Genomic DNA, 20,147 nt, shown 5'->3' with positions numbered 1-20,147 from the left:
ATCGGACATGTTGGAAATTTTTTGAAAAACAAAGGATTTTCTAATCAGAGATGGGAGGATCGTGCGAGAAATGTCATCGAAAAAAGAAAAATGTGCAAGAAAAGGAAATTCCTGAAAAGAAAGAAGATTCCCGGCCACGAAAATTCTTTTCTGTAGCAACATGAGGTGAAATTGAAGGCTTGGTTGGCCGAATTTCAAAAATCGATTGTAGCGCCATCGGATCGCCAAACGCACACGTTTTCTGATTTTCAATAGAAAATTCTTTCGAAATTTCACCGTGTATGGCCAGCCTAAGGTCCCTTTCACACTGGAGCGTTTTTCAGACGCTTTAGCTTTAAAAAAAGCACATGTAAAGCGCTTGAAAGAAGCCTCATCTGCAATCCCAATGTGAAAGCCAGAGTGCTTTAAGAGCCCTTTCACGATGTCGGCGCCCAAAAAACGCTCGTAAAGCACCGCTTGAACTAGCAGCGCTTTACCGCCCATTTCACTTGGGTATTCTGTCAGTCTGTTTGCGACTAGGGCTGGGGAAAAAATCAATTTAAATGAGGACACCGCGCCGGTCCTGGTGAAAAAATAAATAAAAAAAAATCGATCCGCAGAGGTGCTGCGGGCAGGAGTTTTTAGGCGAGGCCATGGCTTCGGCCTAGTCTGTGAGGCCGGACGCCGCAGACTAGGCAGAAACCGCGGCCTCGCCTAAAAACTCCTGCCCGCAGCTCCTCAGGACTGGCGCGGTGTCCATAAAAAAAAAAAAAATACATTTGAATCGTGAATCGAGTGGGTTTTTTTGTTTTGTTTTTTTTCTTCGCAGATTTTTTTTTTATTTTATTTTATTTTATTTTTTTAAATCGCCCAGCTCTATTTGCGACCCATGATAAGATGGGACAAAAACATACTAATGTATCCTCATGGGTGGTCTGATGTAAACGGTTTACATGCGGATCTGTTCAGGTTCGCCAGACCCAGTGGAATAAATTTGTGTCCCGGTTGGATTTTGCAGACCTGAACGGATGTAAAAAAAAAAAAGTCAAACTCTACAGCCGTAGCCAAAAGTTTTGAGAATGATACAAATATTATTTTCAAAAAGTCTGATGCTTCAGTCTTTTTAGATCTTTTTGTCAGATGTTCCTGTGGTATACTGAAGTATAATTACAAGCATCTCATGAGTGTCAAAGGCTTTTATTGACCATGACATGAAGTTTATGCAAAGAGTCAATATTTGCAGTGCTGACCTTTCTTTTTCAAGACCTCTGCAACTCTCCCTGGCGTGCTGCCAATCAACTTCTGGCAGGTAGCTGCCATAACCCCTGTATCTTTAAAAATGGCAGGCAGTCTGCTTTCAGGTAAAAGCAGTCTCTGCGGCGCATCCGCCGCAAGATCACTTTTATCGGTAGCAGGAGAGGTGCCCACCCCCCTCCCGCCACGTGTCTCTGCCGCTTACTGGAGCCATCCTGATCCTTTCCCCTCAGAGGCGTGAAGTCAAGTGAGGGAACAATGCCCCCCCCCCCCCCCCCCCCCCACTCCACTCAATACCGTTGGATGAAGGAAGCGAGGTCAAACGTCACTTCTGCCCAATGGTCCCACTTCCTCCTGGCGCACCCGTGGCGCCGGAAATTCACTCCTCCCTCTCGGCAATCATCTGGCACACATCACAGGCCCCCAGATGATTGCCCCGCCAGTCACAGTGCGCAGCGGAACTCCACTTTAATCCCATTTAAAAAAAAAACAGTTTCCACTGCATGTGTGAAGGCGGCTTCAGGGCGTCCAACAAAGTCCAGCAATCGTCTCCTACAGTTGATTCAGCTGTGGGATGGGGGCACCACCAGTGCAGAGCTTGCTCAGGAACGGCAGCAGGTAGGTGTGAGTAGATCTGTACGCACAGTAAGAAGACTTGGAGGATGGCCTGTTGTCAAGAAGGGCAGCAAAAAAGCCAATTTTCTCCAGGAAAAAACATGGAGGGACAGACTGATATTCTGCAAAAGGTACAGGGATTGGACTGCTGAGGACTGGGGTAACGTCATGTTCTCTGATGAATCTCCTTTCTGATTGTTTGGGGCATCCGGAAAAAAACCTTGTCCAGAGATGAAAAGCTGAGGGCTACCATCAGCTACCATCAAAATGGTTGGGTGCGGTGTTGCATGACCGCATAATTACCAGTTAAAGTAGTGCGTTGCTGAATAGCAAAAAATGGCCTGATCATCATGAAGGGGTAAAATCCGGAGCTCAGGTGGTTGAAGGTTCACTGCAGCATGCGAGCTTGGCGGGACGGGGCGCATTTTACATTTTTTATTTTTTTTCTCTGATTTATTTTACCTTTTTTATTTTTATTTTTTTATTTTTTTTTACACTGTTCTTTTAAAAAAAAAATTGTGTCAATTTGTAAACATCCCTTGTAATAGAAAAAAAAATCATGACAGGGCCTCCTTTAAATATGAGGTTTGGGGTCAAGAAGACCTCAGATCTCATATTTACACAAAAATAAAAATAAAAAGTCTCTTTAAGAGCTATGGGCAGAAGTGAAGTTTTCACGTCGCTTCCGCCCTGCAATGGTATGGAGACGGGTCCATCTTCCCCTCATCCCCTCACTCGTCTCCATACCACACACAGAAGAGGATCCAATCACCGCAGAGAATCCGCCAGAGAGACCACTTTTATCTGAAAGCAGACTGCCCACTTAAGAGGATACCGGGGTTATGGTAGCTAGCTGCTGCTTCAAAGTACCGATTTAAAATGTCCATAAGTAGTTACAGAAATGAAAGGCAAAACATTTTTGTGTGTGTGTGTATGTATGTATGTATGTATGTATATACATACATACATACATACATACATACATACATACATACATACATACATACACAAAAATGTTTTGCCTTTCATTTCTGTAACTACTTATGGACATTATAAATCGGTACTTTGAAGCAGCAGCTAGCTACCATAACCCCGGTATCCTCTTAAGTGGGCAGTCCGCTTTCAGATAAAAGTGGTCTCTCTGGCGGATTCTCTGCGGTGATTGGATCCTCTTCTGTGTGTGGTATGGAGACGAGTGAGGGGAAGATGGACCCGTCTCCATACCATTGCAGGGCGGAAGCGACGTGAAAACTTCACTTCTGCCCATAGCTCTTAAAGAGACTTTTTATTTTTATTTTTGTGTAAATATGAGATCTGAGGTCTTTTTGACCCCAAACCTCATATTTAAAGGAGGCCCTGTCATGCTTTTTTTTTTCTATTACAAGGGATGTTTACAAATTGACACCATTTTTTTTTTAAAAGAACAGTGTAAAAAAAAAAAAAAATGGAGATATTATAAGTGATCACATTCCCTCTGTTTTCAGCTGCATAATAGCTGGGGGGGGGGGGGGGGGAGAGTGAGAAGCAACAGTACACCGATCTTCCCAGTGAATGGCTGTGCAGGGCGGGATGTGTTGGGACAAGTCTGATCATTGGAGGAGAGCAAGCTGAGTTCGAAGCACAGCTAGAGAACTGACCACAGTGGGCTCCACTGCTTAGGGTGGTCAGTTTTCAATTGGAAAGCAGAGGGACTGGCAGGAACACCAGGGATTTCACACAAAGGAAGCAATACAAAGAGAACAGGAGACTTACAAGTCAGCCACATATCAGGAATATGAAGTGTTGGGGTAACGAGCGCTTTAAGGGGTTTGCTGCGATCTCCTTTTTACTGCTACCGCATTTTTACCCCGAATCACCCACTTTATAACTTTTTTTATTAACTTTTTTTTTTAATTTGTCAGGTGTACTAACAGCAGGTTAGCTTTCAGGTGAAGGGCGGCCCAGGCATTATAAGTGGATGTTACATTTTACTGCTAAGTCTGGTTCATGGTGAGCCAATGCTTTTCCCATGCAGGGTCACTTTTGCATTACCACCCCCCTCCAAGCAACAGAACAGATTGTGTCATCTTTGAGCAGACATCTCAGTCCAGGATGTAGATGGTGCCCCTGGATGATGCCTGAACAAACATGGCACCGTCTAGACAAACTGGGTGTTTTTTTTTTTTTTTTTTTTTTTTTTCTTACAGTACAAGGAATTCTCTTGAGTGGCTACAGCAATAAAGCCCTGCCAGAGGTTCTAAGCCTTCATTCCAATCTATATATTGTTTTAATTTTTCAGTTTATATCTGTTCCTCTCCCGGGGATCTTGGGAATTCACTGCAACATGTGCAGCAAGTTACTATGTTGTAGTCTTGTCACTGGGTGTGAGGAGACTGAGGAAAGGCTTTCTCTGGCCTGCAGCAGACTGATGACATTTTCACCTGAGCCTAGGCAAAGTCACCGAATGGAGCTGAAGGAAGGTTTTTCTGAAAACGTTTGTTGTACAGTATACATTGGTTTGAGATCGCTTCGAAGACCAGCAACATTTTTTAACAAATTTTTACTTTGATAAACGAGCGATGTCTTGATATACAAGTAGCGGCACGTCACAACTGAGTATAAAAGAGAAGAGAGGCTCCTCTAAGTGTAGCAATATGGTTACATTTATGCTCCTCTCTTCTCTTTTATACCCTGTAGCTCCTGCTGGATTTTGCTTCTAATCCCCTTGTGGAGGCTTCCATTTGTAGATGGACATTTTATGGTCACACAACCGATTACATTGCTATAATCTTTTTATATGGACTATAAACTGAAGGACCTATGAATAAAGGGTTGTAGAACAAATCATTTGTGTTTCCATTATTTCTTATGGGAAAATTCGCTTTGATATACAAGTGCTTTGGATTACAAGCATGTTTCTGGAGCGAATTATGCTTGCAATCCAAGCTTTTATTGTATCATGTTACGAATATATACATGCATTCTTGTACTTGAGGACCTCTATAACAAAGGTTTTAAATGTTTCTCCAGGTTTTCTGGTGCCTTGACTGGGGAACAAAATGGCGTCACGGCACAGCGTCGGTGACGCAACCCCCTTCCTGACCCAGGCGGATGACACAGAGGAGGAGCACTCCAGGGGCCTGGAGACTAAGAAGGTGGATGAGGAAGAGGAAGATGATGATGAGAGGGGAGATGGAGACGTGCACCTACTGACGGGGATCTCCTACAGGCACTCCTTCGCTATAGTGCTAATTCTCTTCTACGTCAACCTCCTCAACTACATGGACCGCTTCACGGTGGCTGGTAATTGTCTACTGGTCCTGGAATCCTATAGAGTTGTGGGTGTACACCTTACTTGTCAAGCAGTTTGAAGGGCCAGCTATTCCTGCCGCAGTTTGAAGGGCCAGCTGTTCCTGCCGCAGTTTGAAGGGCCAGCTGTTCCTGCCGCAGTTTGAAGGGCCAGCTGTTCCTGCCGCAGTTGAGGGTGGTGGGGGGATATTTATTCTAGCAAATAGTATAAAATATTGTTTTTTAATTTTTTTTAAATTGCTGCTCTCTTGTTTTTGTTTATAGCGCAAAAAAATAAAAACGCAGAGGTGATCAAATACCACCAAAAGAAAGTTCTATTTGTGGGGGGGGGGGGGGGGGGGGGATGTAAATTTTGTTTGGGTGCAGCGATGCATGACCGTGCAATTGTCAGTTAAAGCGACGCAGTGCCGTATCGCAAAAAATGCCCTGGTCATTAAATGGGGAAATTCTTCCGGTCCTTAAAGTGGTTGTAAACCCTTGCAGACCACTTTTACCTACAGGCAAGCCTAGATTAAGGCTTGCCTGTGGGTGCAAGAAATATCACACGGTTTAGGAGATATTTGCAAAAGACAGGCACCGCATGCGCACTGAGCATGCCGCTGCTAACGGCGATCATGCGGCGGGCCAGAGGGGGGGAGTGAGTGCGCGGCGGGCCAGAGGTGGGGGAGTGAGTGCGCGGCGGGCCAGAGGGGGGGAGTGAGTGCGCGGCGGGCCAGAGGGGGGGTAGTGAGTGCGCGGCGGGCCAGAGGGGGGGTAGTGAGTGCGCGGCGGGCCAGAGGGGGGGAGTGAGTGCGCGGCGGGCCAGAGGGGGGGGAGTGAGTCCGCGGCGGGCCAGAGGAGGAGTCCCCACAGTACAGAGATGATGGTTGCTTTTTAAAAATTGATTTAAATCGAGTTGCGTTAAATCGAATCCCCCTGGCTGTGTCCGTACCCGCATGTCTCCCCTTTAAATGTGTGTAGCAGAAATTTGGATGTTTTCCATTGGCTTTGGGTGCTCGCCAGATCCTCACGAGGGGCGGCTTCTTCAAAAAGCCTAACATTCTTGGCTTGAATTATGTGATCTTCAGTTTAATGATTTAGTTGAGTGCAGATGAAATGCATAAAACAGGAATTTGCTTTTCACAGGATTGGATCATTGAAGTGAATCTTCACACTATTTATTTTGCTAGTATACAAATGACAGGATAATATACACTCACCGGCCACTTTATTAGGTACACCTGTTCAATTGCTTGGTAGCACAAATTGCTGATCATCCAATCACATGGCAGCTACTTAATGCATTTAGGCATCTAGACGTGGTGAAGGTGACTTGCTGACGTTCAGACCGAGTATCGGAATGGAGAAGGAAGGGGATTTAAGTGACTTTGAATGTGGCAAGGTGGTTGGTGCTGGACGGACTGCTCTGAGTATTTCTAAACCATGGAATTTTCACGCACAACCATCTCGGGTTTACAGAGCATGCTCTGGGGGGAAAAAAAGAGAAAATATCCAGTGAGCGGAAGTTGTGTGGAGGAAAATGCTGTGTTTGATGTCAGAGGAGAATGGACAGGCTGGTTCCTGGATTAATAGAACGGCAACAGGATCTCGTATAACCACTCATTTACAACCAAGGTATGAAGAATACTATCTCTGAACACAACACATCGAACCTTGAAGCAGATGAGCTACAGCAGCAGAAGATCACACTTGGCTAAAAACAGGAAACTGAGGCTACAATTTGCACTGGCTCACCAAAATTGGACAATAGAAGAAATGAAACATTGCCTGGTCTGATGAGTCTCGATTTCAGCTCCAACATCCAGATGTAAACAACACGAAAGCATGGATCCATCCTGCCTTGTATCACCGGTTCAGGCTGGTGGTGGTGGTGTAATGGTGGGGGGGATATTTTCTTGGCACACTTTGGGTCCCTTGGTACCAATTGATCATGGTTTAACCACCACGGCCTACCTGAGTTTTGTTACTGACCATGTCCATCCTTTTATGACTACAGTGTCCCCATCTTCTGATGGCTCCTTCCAGCGGGATAATGCTCCATGTCACAAAGCTCCAATCATCTCACCATTGAGCAATAAGGTCCCTGTACTCCAATGTCCTCCACACTCACCACATCTCATCCAATAGAGCACCATTTGTGAGATTGGCATTATGGATGTGCAGCCGACAAATCTGCAGCAACTGTGTGATGATATCATGTCACTATGGAGCAAAATCTCTGAGGAATGTTTCCAACACCTTGTTGCATCTATTCCACCAAGAATGAAGGCAAAAGGGGGTCCGTCCAAGGTGTACCAGCAAGATGTACCTAATAAAGTGACCGGGGAGTGTATATTGCTGTAGCATAGTACAGATAGGGAGGGAAGATGCATCGCTCTTCCCATTCATTCAGTTATGTGATCAGATGTGTATAATGTGGGTGATGTGGATCTGTAAATGCTGACACTCTCAGTTGTTTTTTTAGCTGCAATCAGAGTAATCTTGGGGGGGAAAAGACTCTTTGAGCCGTTGGTTCTGATGCTATTATCTGTGTTCTCTCTCTCCTACAGGAGTGCTTCCCAATATTGAGGACGCTTTCAAGATCCAAGACAGCCAATCGGGATTGGTACAGACAGGTAGTGCAAACTCGCATCATTGACAAACTTTTAGAATGTGTGATAATTCTGCTTTTTTATTCTGTTTCATATGTGGGCTTTCTTCTCGTGTGTGTTTTTTGTAGCTTTTTTATGTTTCTGTTTGTATTATAGAAAAAAAAAAGTTGAAATATGTTGTCTGTCCCTGTGGCGCCCGCGTGAGCTGGCATCCCTGTGGCACCCACTACAGTGATCTCCAGCTTCCACGGGGGTCACCCTGGTATGGAATATGCATACTGGACCAATATAACTATGCAAAAAATATCCATACCTGGAAGTCTGCTTTTAAAGCGGGAGTCCGTCGGGAGTTCCGCCGTTTTTTTTTTTTTTTTTTTTTTTTTTTTAAAAAGCCAGCAGCTACAAATACTGCAGCTGCTGACTTTTAAAATAGTGACACTTACCTGCCCAGTGCGCCCGCGATGTCGTCACCCGAAGCTGATCTCTCGATCGTCTCTCGGGTGCTGCCGCCGCCATCTTGGGTATGGGAATCAGAAAGTGGAGCCTTTCGGCTTCATTTCCCGGTTCCCTACTGCGCATGCGCGAGTCGCGCTGCACAATAAGGATGGTCCACGGTGTCTCTGGGATCCGTGTGTTTCCCAGCAGGCAGCGGGGGACTTTCGGAAAAGGGCGTACCTTCTGCAGACTCTACGCCGGAAGTGGGTGCAGATACCTGTAATGTACAGGTACCTGCACCCCCTCCCCCCTGAAAGGTGCCAATTGTGGCGCCGGAGGGGGGGAGGATTCCAATGAGCGGAAGGTCCACTTTAGGGTGGACCTCCGCTTTAAGTGTACATGAAGGCAAAACATTGTTTTTATTTTGGACAGAGTGAGGAAGCGTTGGGCTTTCTATCAAGTTTTTTTCCTTTTTTAATGCATTTTTTTCCCCCGAAAAAAAGTTTTTTTTTTTTTATTTATTTATTTTTTTTTTCTGTTTTTTGAAAGATCATTGCAGAAAATATAAAAACCGCTAAACCAGGGAGGGAACGGACATATAAGTGTGCTCCTCCGTGGTACAAATGTAAAATAATTTATTTCAAGAGTGTAGAATGCTTAGACAATCCTACAGAGGGAAAAGAGAAGAAGGCCGGGGGGCAGAGGGAAGAGAAGAAGGCCGGGGGGCAGAGGGAAGAGAAGAAGGCCGGGGGGCAGAGGGAAGAGAAGAAGGCCGGGGGGCAGAGGGAAGAGAAGAAGGCCGGGGAGCAGAGGGAAAAGAAGAAGGCAAGGGGAGCAGAGGGAAGAGAAGAAGGCCGGGGGGCAGAGGGAAGAGAAGAAGGCCGGGGGGCAGAGGGAAGAGAAGAAGGCCGGGGGGCAGAGGGAAGAGAAGAAGGCCGGGGGGCAGAGGGAAGAGAAGAAGGCCGGGGGGCAGAGGGAAGAGAAGAAGGCCGGGGGGCAGAGGGAAGAGAAGAAGGCCGGGGGGCAGAGGGAAGAGAAGAAGGCCGGGGGGCAGAGGGAAGAGAAGAAGGCCGGGGGGCAGAGGGAAGAGAAGAAGGCCGGGGGGCAGAGGGAAGAGAAGAAGGCCGGGGGGCAGAGGGAAGAGAAGAAGGCCGGGGGGCAGAGGGAAGAGAAGAAGGCCGGGGGGCAGAGGGAAAAGAAGAAGGCAAGGGGAGCAGAGGGAAAAGAAGGCAAGGGGGAAAGGGGAAAAAAAGGAGGGGTAGAAAAGAAAAAGAGGGAGGGGACAATACAATGGTCACATGAAAAGGAGACAAGGGCAGAATTAAGAGGAGAGGAGGGTGGAAACCCGGACTGGAGGGTTCATCAGTAAAGGGGGAATTCATAGGATAGAATGCTGCACTCCTAAATAGCAAGTGAATTGTGATTTGAAAGCAGGTAGGACATTATCCAGTGTCCAGAGTTTTTCCAATTTATAAGCTTTTCAGAGAACAGGGATTGGACAGTGTTGGTGTCTTCCATGCATTGATAGTCCTCTTTACCGCTGTAAAGATTTGGGTCACTAGGCGGAAATGGCTCTGTGGCAATGGACAGGCTTCTTAAATAGAAGGGCTTCCATTGGATTCATCTGGAGTAGGCTACCCAATACCCTTTGCACACCTTGATCCTCTGTCAGGTTTTTATTACTGTTAGTGTCCCAGCTGGGGAGATTACTGCGTTTTGTCCTGCTGACCATTGTCACTGGGAGAGAAAGTGATGGAGAAGCCAAAAGTTTGAGTCCTCACCAAAACAAAATGAAAGACACTTCCGCTCACTTTGGGGGGGATTTCCTCTAACCTCCTGTTTTCCTCCAATAAAGGAAATAAGAAATCTACAAAGCTTTTCCACTTTTCCTTTCAAATAACGTTAAATTATTTTATGTTTTTTTTTGTTTTTCCTTGTTTTTTTTCAAATGTATCTCCAGTTGTATAATAATCTTTCTCTTGTTCCCTCTCTAGTATTTATTGTCAGTTATATGGTGCTGGCGCCTGTATTTGGTTATCTTGGTGATCGCTACAATAGGAAATACATCATGTGTTTTGGGATTTCCTTTTGGTCCATTGTCACCCTCTGCAGCTCCTTCATACCCAAAGAGGTAAGCTCTGCCACCACCCCCATTCAGATCTCCTAAGGGGGGGGGGCATGCAATGGGGAATGCTGGGCTTCTAGTAAGATGAATTATGCTCACTATGCTTTATTGGTGTGTACGCATCGCCACGCATCTTCAAGGGAAACTACGTTTTTCTAAATTAATGCGATTCATTTAAGATCTTTAATAGGCTGTTATTTTTATAAAATCATCACAAAGCAAAAATATTTTATTCTTGCAGTGCGTCCACTTGAAGTTCTATACACCCTCAGTGTACAGAAATCAAATTTCCTGCTTATGTGATTGACTCGCTGCTTTACCAATTAGCCTCCCCTGAACTACAGCTGAAGTTCTCATGCCATGCAGTAAGAAGTAACATTTTTGGGTAGACACTGGTCCAGTTCTAGGCCCTCATTCACATTGTAGCCACCCCATTTCTTGGCAGTGGCCATGTTTAAAATGGTGCAAGGCCGACTTTTCGCGATTTCAGATGCAGCTGTGCATGAAGCCACATGGGTGTCTTTAACCACTACAGATCCGCGCTATTGCCAAATGACGGCATCAGCGCGGACCTACATTTCCGGGACTACGTCTATTGACGTCGTCCCGGATACGAGCGGCCTGCGCGCCCCCTGAGGGGCGCGCGCGGCGCGCTCTGTGATCGGCGAGTCCATGAGACTCACCTGATCACCGATCCGTGCAAGGGGTCGATCCCGACCCCTTATCACGTGATCAGCTGTCAGCCAATGACAGCTGATCATGTGATAGAACGGAGCCGGTAATCGGCTATTATTCCTCCTCGCGCTGACAGCGCGAGGAGAAAAAAAAAAGCCGATCACCGGCGGCCGTGATCGGGACATCAGTCCCGATCACGGCCATCAATACAAGGGACCACCTGCCACCTGCCAGTGCCCACCTGCCTCCCGCAGTGCCATCCTGAAGTAAAATAAAACGCAAAAGTAAGTGCCCCCCGTCAGTGCCCCCCGTCAGTGCCCACAGTGCCACCCCACAGTGCCACCCCACAGTGCCACCCAATCTGCCTCAAAGGTGCTGCACCCCAGTGCCGCCCATCAGTGCCCAGCAGTGCCGCCCATCAGTGCCCAGCAGTGCCACCTATCAGAGCCACCTATCAGTGCCACCTATCAGTGCCCATCAGTCCCATCTATCTGTGGTACCTATCAGTGCCCATCCGTGCCACCCATCCGTGCCACCCATCTGTGCCACCCATCCGTGCCATCTTATGTGCCCATCTTTGCCCATCGGTGCCGCCTTATCTGTGCCCATCGGTGCCGCCTTATCTGTGCCTATTAGTGCCGCCTTAACTATGCCTATCAGTGCCCACCAGTGCAGCCCATCAGTGCCCATCAGTGCCCACCAGTGCAGCCCATCAGTGCCCACCAGTGCAGCCCATCAGTGCCCACCAGTGCAGCCATCAGTGCCGCCTAATCAGCGCACTTCAATGAAGGAGAAAAATGACCCGTTTGCAAAATTTTATAACAAACTATTAAAACATGATTTTTATTTTTTTTTATTTTTTTGCATCTTTTTTTGTTTGTTTAGCAAAAAATAAAACTCCGAGCTGTAACTAAATACCACCAAAAGAAAGCTCTATTTGTGGGAAAAAAATGATAAAAATTTCATTTGGGTACAGTGTTGTATGCCCGCGCAATTGTCATTCAAAGTGCATCAGCGCTGAAAGCTGAAAATTGGTCTGGGACTGAGGGGGGTTTAAGTGCCCAGTAAGCAAGTGGTTAAAGTCGCCCCTGAAGTCGCACTGACATGTATGATTTCAAAGCCGCATTTAATGTGAATGGGGTTTAAGGTTGCAGACTCTGCAGCTTTTCTGATTACAGCACTGTGTTTGAGCAGGTGATTGTAATAAAAGCAGGCCTTCTATTTAATATATCAGGCAGAGAAAGGACATGAGTGGCACAGACGCACAGCAGTTTAAGAACAGAGAAGGATAAGAATCTGCATATAAAGTCAGCACAATATATGAGGATTCTTAACCTTCCTCTATGTTCCTCCAGCATTTTGACCACACCAAGCATAGTAGCAGATCTGTGTCAGCATGCATCCCTCGGCTCGTAATCAATGCTACAGGATGCTGATGTACTTGTAGCCCCGTAGTCAGCCTGGTTGATGTCAGACCACCCACCCATTTTGCTTAACAGCAGCTCACTGTTGGAACTGGCAGCCTGTAGTAGCATGTGTCGCATGGTGGAATGCTATGCAACTATGTGCTCTGCCAACCCATACATCATACCGCTGCTTGCCCTCAGGTAATCCTGCTATGCCTCCCACTAATAAAAAATACACTAGAAGGAATCGTTTCTTGGCCTTTGGACTAAGATCAGTTGTAGTCTGTTCTTTTCAATTTTTGGCAGGGAGTATGCCAGTGCCTCTTGTTGTGTGTGAGTGCTGGCGAGTATCCCTTCTGATGTAAGTAGGTAAGGAATGGTGAGGAAGGTGGGAGTGCCTTTTTCCTCCCGGGTTGAATCTGGCCTGGTGCACCAGGCTTGTCCTCGGTTGTAGGCAAGGCTCTCCCTAAGTTTTCGAAGCTCTGATGCCTCTCTGGTGGGGATGGGGCTACAATGGTCTGGGCGAGGGCCGGGCTGAGAAAGAAGTCAGCGTTGTATGTGCCCCTGGAGTGGCAGTGGTGTCGTAATTCTTGCCGTGGGGGGAGCTCAACTTGGGTTTTTGGCACCATGGCCACTGCACCCTGTACACGCTTTTTTTCGCACCTGCCTCTAGGGCCTGACCTTTTGGCTAGGACCAGAGGAGTTTTTTTTTTTTTTTTTTTTTTTTTTTTTTTAATCCTGGCCGGAGGGCCTGCTAAGGTGTTCCACTACGGCACAAGCACTCATCCACTTCCCCTTTATTTATGTGTGTTTCTCACTGCACTTATTTGCACAGAACTGTATGTACTTGTCACCTCCTGATTAGTAGGGTGTAAGTCCTCTGGGAAAGTCTTGGGGAGGAGAACGAGGCCTTTTGGTCAGGTTCTCCCCCCTCCCATGGGGTCTCCCTTTGGGGGATCCTCACATAGTACTTGGGGTTGGTCTGTTTCGGCAGGCTGCCCGAAGAAAGGGGTCCATCTGGTTTCGGGCCAGGTAGAACGGTGAGTACCCCAGTCCCTGTCAGGAGCCCAGCGCCCTGGAAGATCAGAAGAAGGATCCTTTCTCTTCAGAGGAGGACCATGTGTACACCCTGAGCACTTTTTTGTGTTCTAACTTGTGTGTATGCTTTTTTTTTTTGCATTGGATGTTAAAGCAAAGTTCCACCCAAAAGTGGAACTTATGCTTTAAGCACTCCTCGCCCCCTGACATGCCACATTTGGCATGTCCTTTTTCTTTTTTTGGGGGGGTACCCTTTTTTCCGTGGGACTCCCTGTCCCACTTCCTATCTTCAGCTGCCTAAGTGACTCCTCCTCTCGCCCTAGGCGGCCCCTCCCTGCCAGCAATCTTCTGGGACACAACTTAGGTTCCAGAAGATCGGCTGGCCAATAGGAGAGCGCAGAGCCATAAGCTGTCACGGGCGGGTGCCCACAGTTACCATGACTGCGCCAAGGAGAGGAGGGGGAGAGGAGCTAGCCTGCGGGCAGCCACATCGATGGACCATGGGCAGGTAAGTGCCGGTTTATTAAGTCATCAGCTATGCTTTTTGTGGCTGCTGAATTTTAATAAACAAAAAAATGGGTGGAACTCCGCTTTAAGTTTCTGTGAGTGTGTATAAAGAAATCCTTTGCAGTCACATGACTTTGGAGTAAAGGTGGTATTTGCAGGAAATAAAATATTTTATTGGAAATGCTTTTATAGGCTGTGTGGTGGGATTTAAAGTGATTTCACATAAAGTAAGAAAAATAGCCAGAGTATGTCATTGTCATTGTCCTGCTGCTTGATGTGGGACTACCAGTTCCCTGTGAAGTGCGATGATGATTTTTGCCTGCTGTCCTTCTCACTGGTGCCTTTCCCTTCTTCCGCTCAGTATTACCCCCTGTTCCTTTTCACACGAGGCCTGGTTGGAGTTGGAGAAGCCAGTTATTCCACCATTGCCCCCACCATCATCGCCGACCTCTTCGTGGCAGACCAGCGCAGCCGAATGCTCTCCATTTTCTACTTCGCCATCCCCGTTGGCTGGTGAGTCTTTTATACTGTAAACACTTGGAGGGGGAAGCTGGGCTGGATTGTGAAACTATGTAGAGGTTCTTCTGAAAGAATTTAAGTATTTGAAGATCACGCAATAAGCTTTGGTGAGAGCTTTCATCTTGGAGACAGTACTATAGCTAATAGGGATGTTTACAAGGGGCTTACTTTAAAAGAAAATGCATTTTATCCTTTTTTTGCACCCTTCTTCTGACCTAAAATGAACCCATCCTCCACAGTTGTATACTTCTCTCCATCTGATGGCCTCAGGTCTGCTGTTTGTTTACATCCAGTGCCACAAGTCTTCACTGTCCTGTCCATGCCTGCCCAGTAGTGTCCCATAGACTTATATGGGGCTGTGTCTTAAAGTCGTGGAAGATCAGAGACCACTCAGCAGAAGACTATTGGCCTCTAATGAGCAGACGCAGCCAGGACAGCGAAGACTTCTACCACTGGATGTACAGTGTCTTGCGAAAGTATTCGGCCCCCTTGAACTTTTCAACCTTTTGCCACATATTAGGCTTCAAACATAAAGATATAACATTTTTATTTTTTGTGAAGAATCACCAACAAGTGGGACACAATTGTGAAGTGGAACGAAATCTTTTGGATTTTTGAAACTTTTTTAACTAATAAAAAAATGAAAAGTGGGGCGTGCAAAATTATTCGGCCCCCTTGAGTTAATACTTTCTAGAGCCACCTTTTGCTGCGATTACAGCTGCAAGTCGCTTGGGGTATGTCTCTATCAGTTTTGCACATCGAGAGACTGAAATTCTTGCCCATTCTTCCTTGCAAAACAGCTCGAGCTCGGTGAGGTTGGATGGAGAGCGTTTGTGAACAGCAGTTTTCAGCTCTTTCCACAGATTCTCGATTGGATTCAGGTCTGGACTTTGACTTGGCCATTCTAACACCTGGATACGTTTATTTGTGAACCATTCCTTTGTAGATTTTGCTGTATGTTTGGGATCATTGTCTTGTTGGAAGATAAATCTCCGTCCCAGTTTCAGGTCTTTTGCAGACTCCAACAGGTTTTCATCCAGAATGGTCCTGTATTTGGCTGCATTCATCTTCCCCTCAATTTTAACCATCTTCCCTGTCCCTGCTGAAGAAAAGCAGGCCCAAACCATGATGCTGCCACCACCACGTTTGACAGTGGGGATGGTGTGTTGAGGGTGATGAGCTGTGTTGCTTTTACGCCAAACATATAGTTTTGCATTGTGGGCAAAAAGTTGGATTTTGGTTTCATCTGACCAGAGCCCCTTCTTCCACATGTTTGGTGTGTCTCCCAGGTGGCTTGTGGCAAACTTTAGACGAGACTTTTTATGGATATCTTTGAGAAATGGCTTTCTTCTTGCCACTCTTCCATAAAGGCCAGATTTGTGCAGTGTACGACTGATTGTCGTCCTATGGACAGACTCTCCCACCTCAGCTGTAGTTCTCTGCAGTTCATCCAGAGTGATCATGGGCCTCTTGGCTGCATCTCTGATCAGTCTTCTCCTTGTCTGAGCTGAAAGTTTAGAGGGACGGCCAGGTCTTGGTAGATTTGCAGTGGTCTGATACTCCCATTTCAAAATGATCACTTGCATAGTGCTCCTTGGGATGTTCAAAGCTTGGGAAATCTTTTTGTATCCAAATCCGGCTTTAAACTTCTCCACAACAGTATTACGGACCTGCCTGGTGTGTTCCTTGGTCTTCATGATGCTCTCTGCGCTTTCAACAGAACCCTGAGACTATCACAGAGCAGGTGCATTTATACAGAGACTTGATTACACACAGGTGGATTCTATTTATCACCATCAGTCATTTAGGACAACATTGGATCATTCAGAGATCCTCGCTGAACTTCTGGAGTGAGTTTGCTGCACTGAAAGTAAAGGGGACGAATAATTTTGCACGCACCACTTTTCAGTTTTTTATTTGCTAAAAAAGTTTAAAATATCCAATAGATTTCGTTCCACTTCACAATTGTGTCCCACTTGTTGGTGATTCTTCACAAAAAATTTAAATTTTATATCTTTATGTTTGAAGCCTAAAATGTGGCAAAAGGTTGAAAAGTTCAAGGGGGCCGAATACTTTCGCAAGGCACTCTAAACATACAATGGCCCACAGATACCAGATCCAGGTAAGTACGCATCTGTGGAGGAGAAGCAAGGTTAGATCAAAGGAAGGAGGCAATGGGGTAAACTGCATTTTGTTTCAAACTACATTAATAATAAGTACAACAGAAATTTTAATATATTGAGGCTTACCAGTCCTTGGATGTGATGATGGAATATTTTTTTTTTTTTTCAGGTTTCTTCTCCTTTATTTTCATCTGGTGAGTCTTCCAGTAACACTTCCGTCCTGTCCTAGGGTGACACAACTTACTGTATTGTATCTATGAAGGCACAAGGTTGTTGCCCGAAGACAGGAAAGGTGTTGGGACTTACTTTTATTTTTTATTTTCAGGCTTCTCTCCTTTATTTTCATCTGGTGAGCCTTCCAGCACCATTCTTCCAGTCCCAGGGTGACAACGCTTACTGAATTGTATTTAAGGACAATTTGAACGGAATGAAAGCAGCGTTGTCACCTCAGGACAGGAAGTATTTATGGACAATTTTAATATCTACGGACAAACAGCATTGTCACCCTAAGGCAGGAAGTGTGTTAGGAATACTGTACACCACCAGCGTATCTACGGACAAGCAGCGTTGTCACCCTAAGACAGGAAGTGTTATGACTTTTCTTCTTTTTTTTTTCCGGCGGCTTCTCCCTTATTTTCATCTGGTGAGCCTTCCAGCACAACACTTCCTGTCCTATGGTGACAACACTTGAATTGTATCCATGGACTACGGGTAGCATTTTCACCCCCAGACAGGAAGTGTGTTAGGAATACAGTACACCTCCAAAACGTAGGGCTGGTTCACAACATAAAAATCACACTCCAGATCTGTTCGGGACACGTTTCTGCGTGTGCATTTTTAATGCGTTCCAGTGCAATTTTGGTGCGTTTTTTATGCTTTTCCAGGTGCTTATTATTATTTTATTTTTTTCTGTTTTCACTATACTAGGCTCCAGAGCATTTTTGATGCACTCAATTGCATTCCAGTGCGTTTTTTATGTATTTTACTGCGTTCCAGTGCAGGAAAAATGCAACATGTTCTACTTTTTATTTTTTTTATTTTCTGGGACCGGAAAGCCCTGGAACTGATTGATTGCACTGGTGTGAACCATGCGATTGGAAACCATATAACCTACTTTCTATGTGTTTTTTGATGCTGAAAAAAAAACTGGACTACATGTGGTGTGAACTGGCCCTCAGTGTGCAGAAGTTCTGTAGTTCACAGAAACAGGGAATAATGTTAAAGTGTTACTAAACCCACAACAGTAAAATCAGTGTGTATATGCAGTAAGGCATGCTTGTTATACTCACTGCGGAACCTAATGCCGCGTACACACGGCCGGACTTTCTGGCAGAATAGGTCCGACGGGATCCGTCCATCGGGCAATCCGATCGTGTGTGGGCTAGTCCGATCGTTTTTCGGGGAAAGAATCAGACGGACCTAGAAATAAAACATGTTTCAAATCTTTGTGACGGACTCGAGTCCAGTCCAAAAATCTGTATTCTAGTCCGACGGACCAAATATGACTCAAGGACAGCTATTGGCTACTGGCTATTGAACTTCCTTGTTTAGTCCCGTTTACGTCACCACGTTCAAACTGAACGGACTTCGTCCGTTCCTTCGGGAAGGGCGTCGTGTCTCCTCTGAAAGTCCGTCGGGAAGACGGTCGGACCTAGTCCGTCAGAGTCCGGTCGTGTGTACGCAACGTAAGGGGTTAAACCTCTACATTGTGTAAAGAGGCTGTTTGATCCTGTCCTCTCTGATCCTCCCCATCTTCCACTGTCTACGTCTATCTGCTGATAGAACAGAGCTTCAGGGGCAAGCTGGCTGCACATGCGCAGTTTGGTGTGTATTGCTAGAGTTGTTTTTTTTTCTTCTTGGGAGAGTGCATTTGATCAGAACAGGGCCAATCAGTACTGTTCAGACAGAGGGTCGGGGTCCTCCAGCCTCATAGGACAGTAAGGGGAGAATGAAAACTCCTCCTACAAGCTTTAACCAAACATTGATAGAAATCATTGGACTGCTATATACTTCTGTTAAGAAAAGGTATTTAGCAGTTTCTATTTACTAAAATAATTGCATTTCCATGTTCTGTGTACTGTGGGAGATCAGATATAGTGAATGCAGGCTCCTGGGTTTAGTAACACTTTCAGTGATGAAGAGTACAGCAGAAATGGGGCACATAAGAATGTATAAGCTCTCTGGATATCTAGGAACATCAATAGGTATTTTTCTTTTTTCTTTTTCTTTTTTTCTTTTAGCACTTATCGGACAGATATATTCAAACACTTACAATGTTATATTTAACCCGCCATATAAGAGAAGTTTATTTTTAGGGTTTACATCCCCCTTGAATTGTATTTGGTGGTCTGGATGTTTTTGTTGATGTTGTTATTGTTGTACATCAAAAATTTCAAGTACATTTTTTATTTATTTTTTTGCACAGCGGCCTCGGCTACATTGCAGGATCCCAGGTGACCAAAGCGGCAGGTGGAGACTGGCACTGGGCGCTACGGGTGAGTTGACGGGCAAATCTCAGGAAGGGTTCTTTATGGTCAGTGTTCACCATAAAGGTTTAAAACTTTGTACCCTTCACTGCTTCCAGGAAAACAAAGATGTGTACTGTGAGGGCGCTACATCACAGCATGCATGTAAACAAAGCGGTGATTGCATGTTATTTTATTTACTACCAGACAGATGAAAAAATGTTTTATTACACATAAAACATGAATAAATAATACTGATACTGTCAGCGATGTAATACCAGCTTTTCTATAATAGAGGATTCACATCCTATACATCCTGTGGACGGGTGAGCCTGTATGTTGTGAATCTTCTCTTATAATAAAGTTGGTTTCACATCCGGTGACGGTATCCGTCTGAAGCCCGTTGGTTTCTACTTGATGAGTGGCTCAGCTGGGTGGAGATGGGCTCTTGGGGCATTCACCTGATGGGAGCTGGAGGTACAGAGGAGAGGCTGGAGCTGCATAGTTACTATCGATATTAAAATCATACTCTCATTTTCCCAAAGCTATACAAACCCCTTCCACGTGCCTTTGTGTTTTTGAATGCACTGTTCAATTAAATTGAACACTTCATATAGTATAAACCGGTAGCTCTCTTATCAATATTGCTTAACAGTGAGATCTAGGGCTGTGCTGTGTGGCAGAGCTGTGTCAATATCAGGACTGGATGGACAGAAATACACTTTAGGTAGGTGGTACCATCACACTTTTATTGGTTTTCACCTGTTTATTTAGCCTGGATTGCAACGTTAAAGATTTATGGAGAAGTATGGATTTTTTTTTTTTATAAATAGTTACATTATTCCAGCTTGGATCAATGTAAATATACTAGGGTTGCGCCGATACTAGTATCAGTGCCGATACCAAGTACTTGTACTCGAGCAATTGCTCCGATGCCTAATCCGAGGATACCCATCTTTCACAGGTACCCTGTCCCCACTTCCGGGAGCCTGTGCCGTTGGCCCTTGACGTTCACCGCATGCGCAGTAGGGTTCCCGGCGTGAAGCCGTAAGTCTTCACTGCTGGGTTCCCTTACCCGCAATGGTAGCGGGAGCTCCCAAGACAGCTGATGGAAACATCAGCTGCGG

General features: G+C 45.7%; 1 protein-coding gene across 1 annotated transcript in view; it reads left to right on the top strand.

Moving 5' to 3' along the window:
- Positions 1-20,147, top strand: part of SPNS1 (SPNS lysolipid transporter 1, lysophospholipid) — a 33,075-nt gene that overhangs the window by 2,117 nt on the left and 10,811 nt on the right. Inside the window, exons 2-6 of the mRNA XM_077447501.1 lie at positions 4,858-5,130; positions 7,686-7,751; positions 10,157-10,293; positions 14,275-14,426; positions 18,981-19,050. Of these exons, the coding sequence (XP_077303627.1) occupies positions 4,887-5,130; positions 7,686-7,751; positions 10,157-10,293; positions 14,275-14,426; positions 18,981-19,050 (669 nt within the window). The 5' untranslated portion in view covers positions 4,858-4,886. The remainder of the gene's footprint in view (positions 1-4,857; positions 5,131-7,685; positions 7,752-10,156; positions 10,294-14,274; positions 14,427-18,980; positions 19,051-20,147) is intronic.

The sequence above is a fragment of the Lithobates pipiens genome, unplaced genomic scaffold, assembly GCF_037356315.1.
Source record: "Lithobates pipiens isolate NorthernLeopardFrog02 unplaced genomic scaffold, aLitPip1_a1.2 Scaffold_22, whole genome shotgun sequence".
Classification (NCBI taxonomy): domain Eukaryota; kingdom Metazoa; phylum Chordata; class Amphibia; order Anura; family Ranidae; genus Lithobates; species Lithobates pipiens.
Note: the sequence above shows the minus strand (reverse complement) of the source record. Positions and strands in the feature narration are given on the sequence as shown.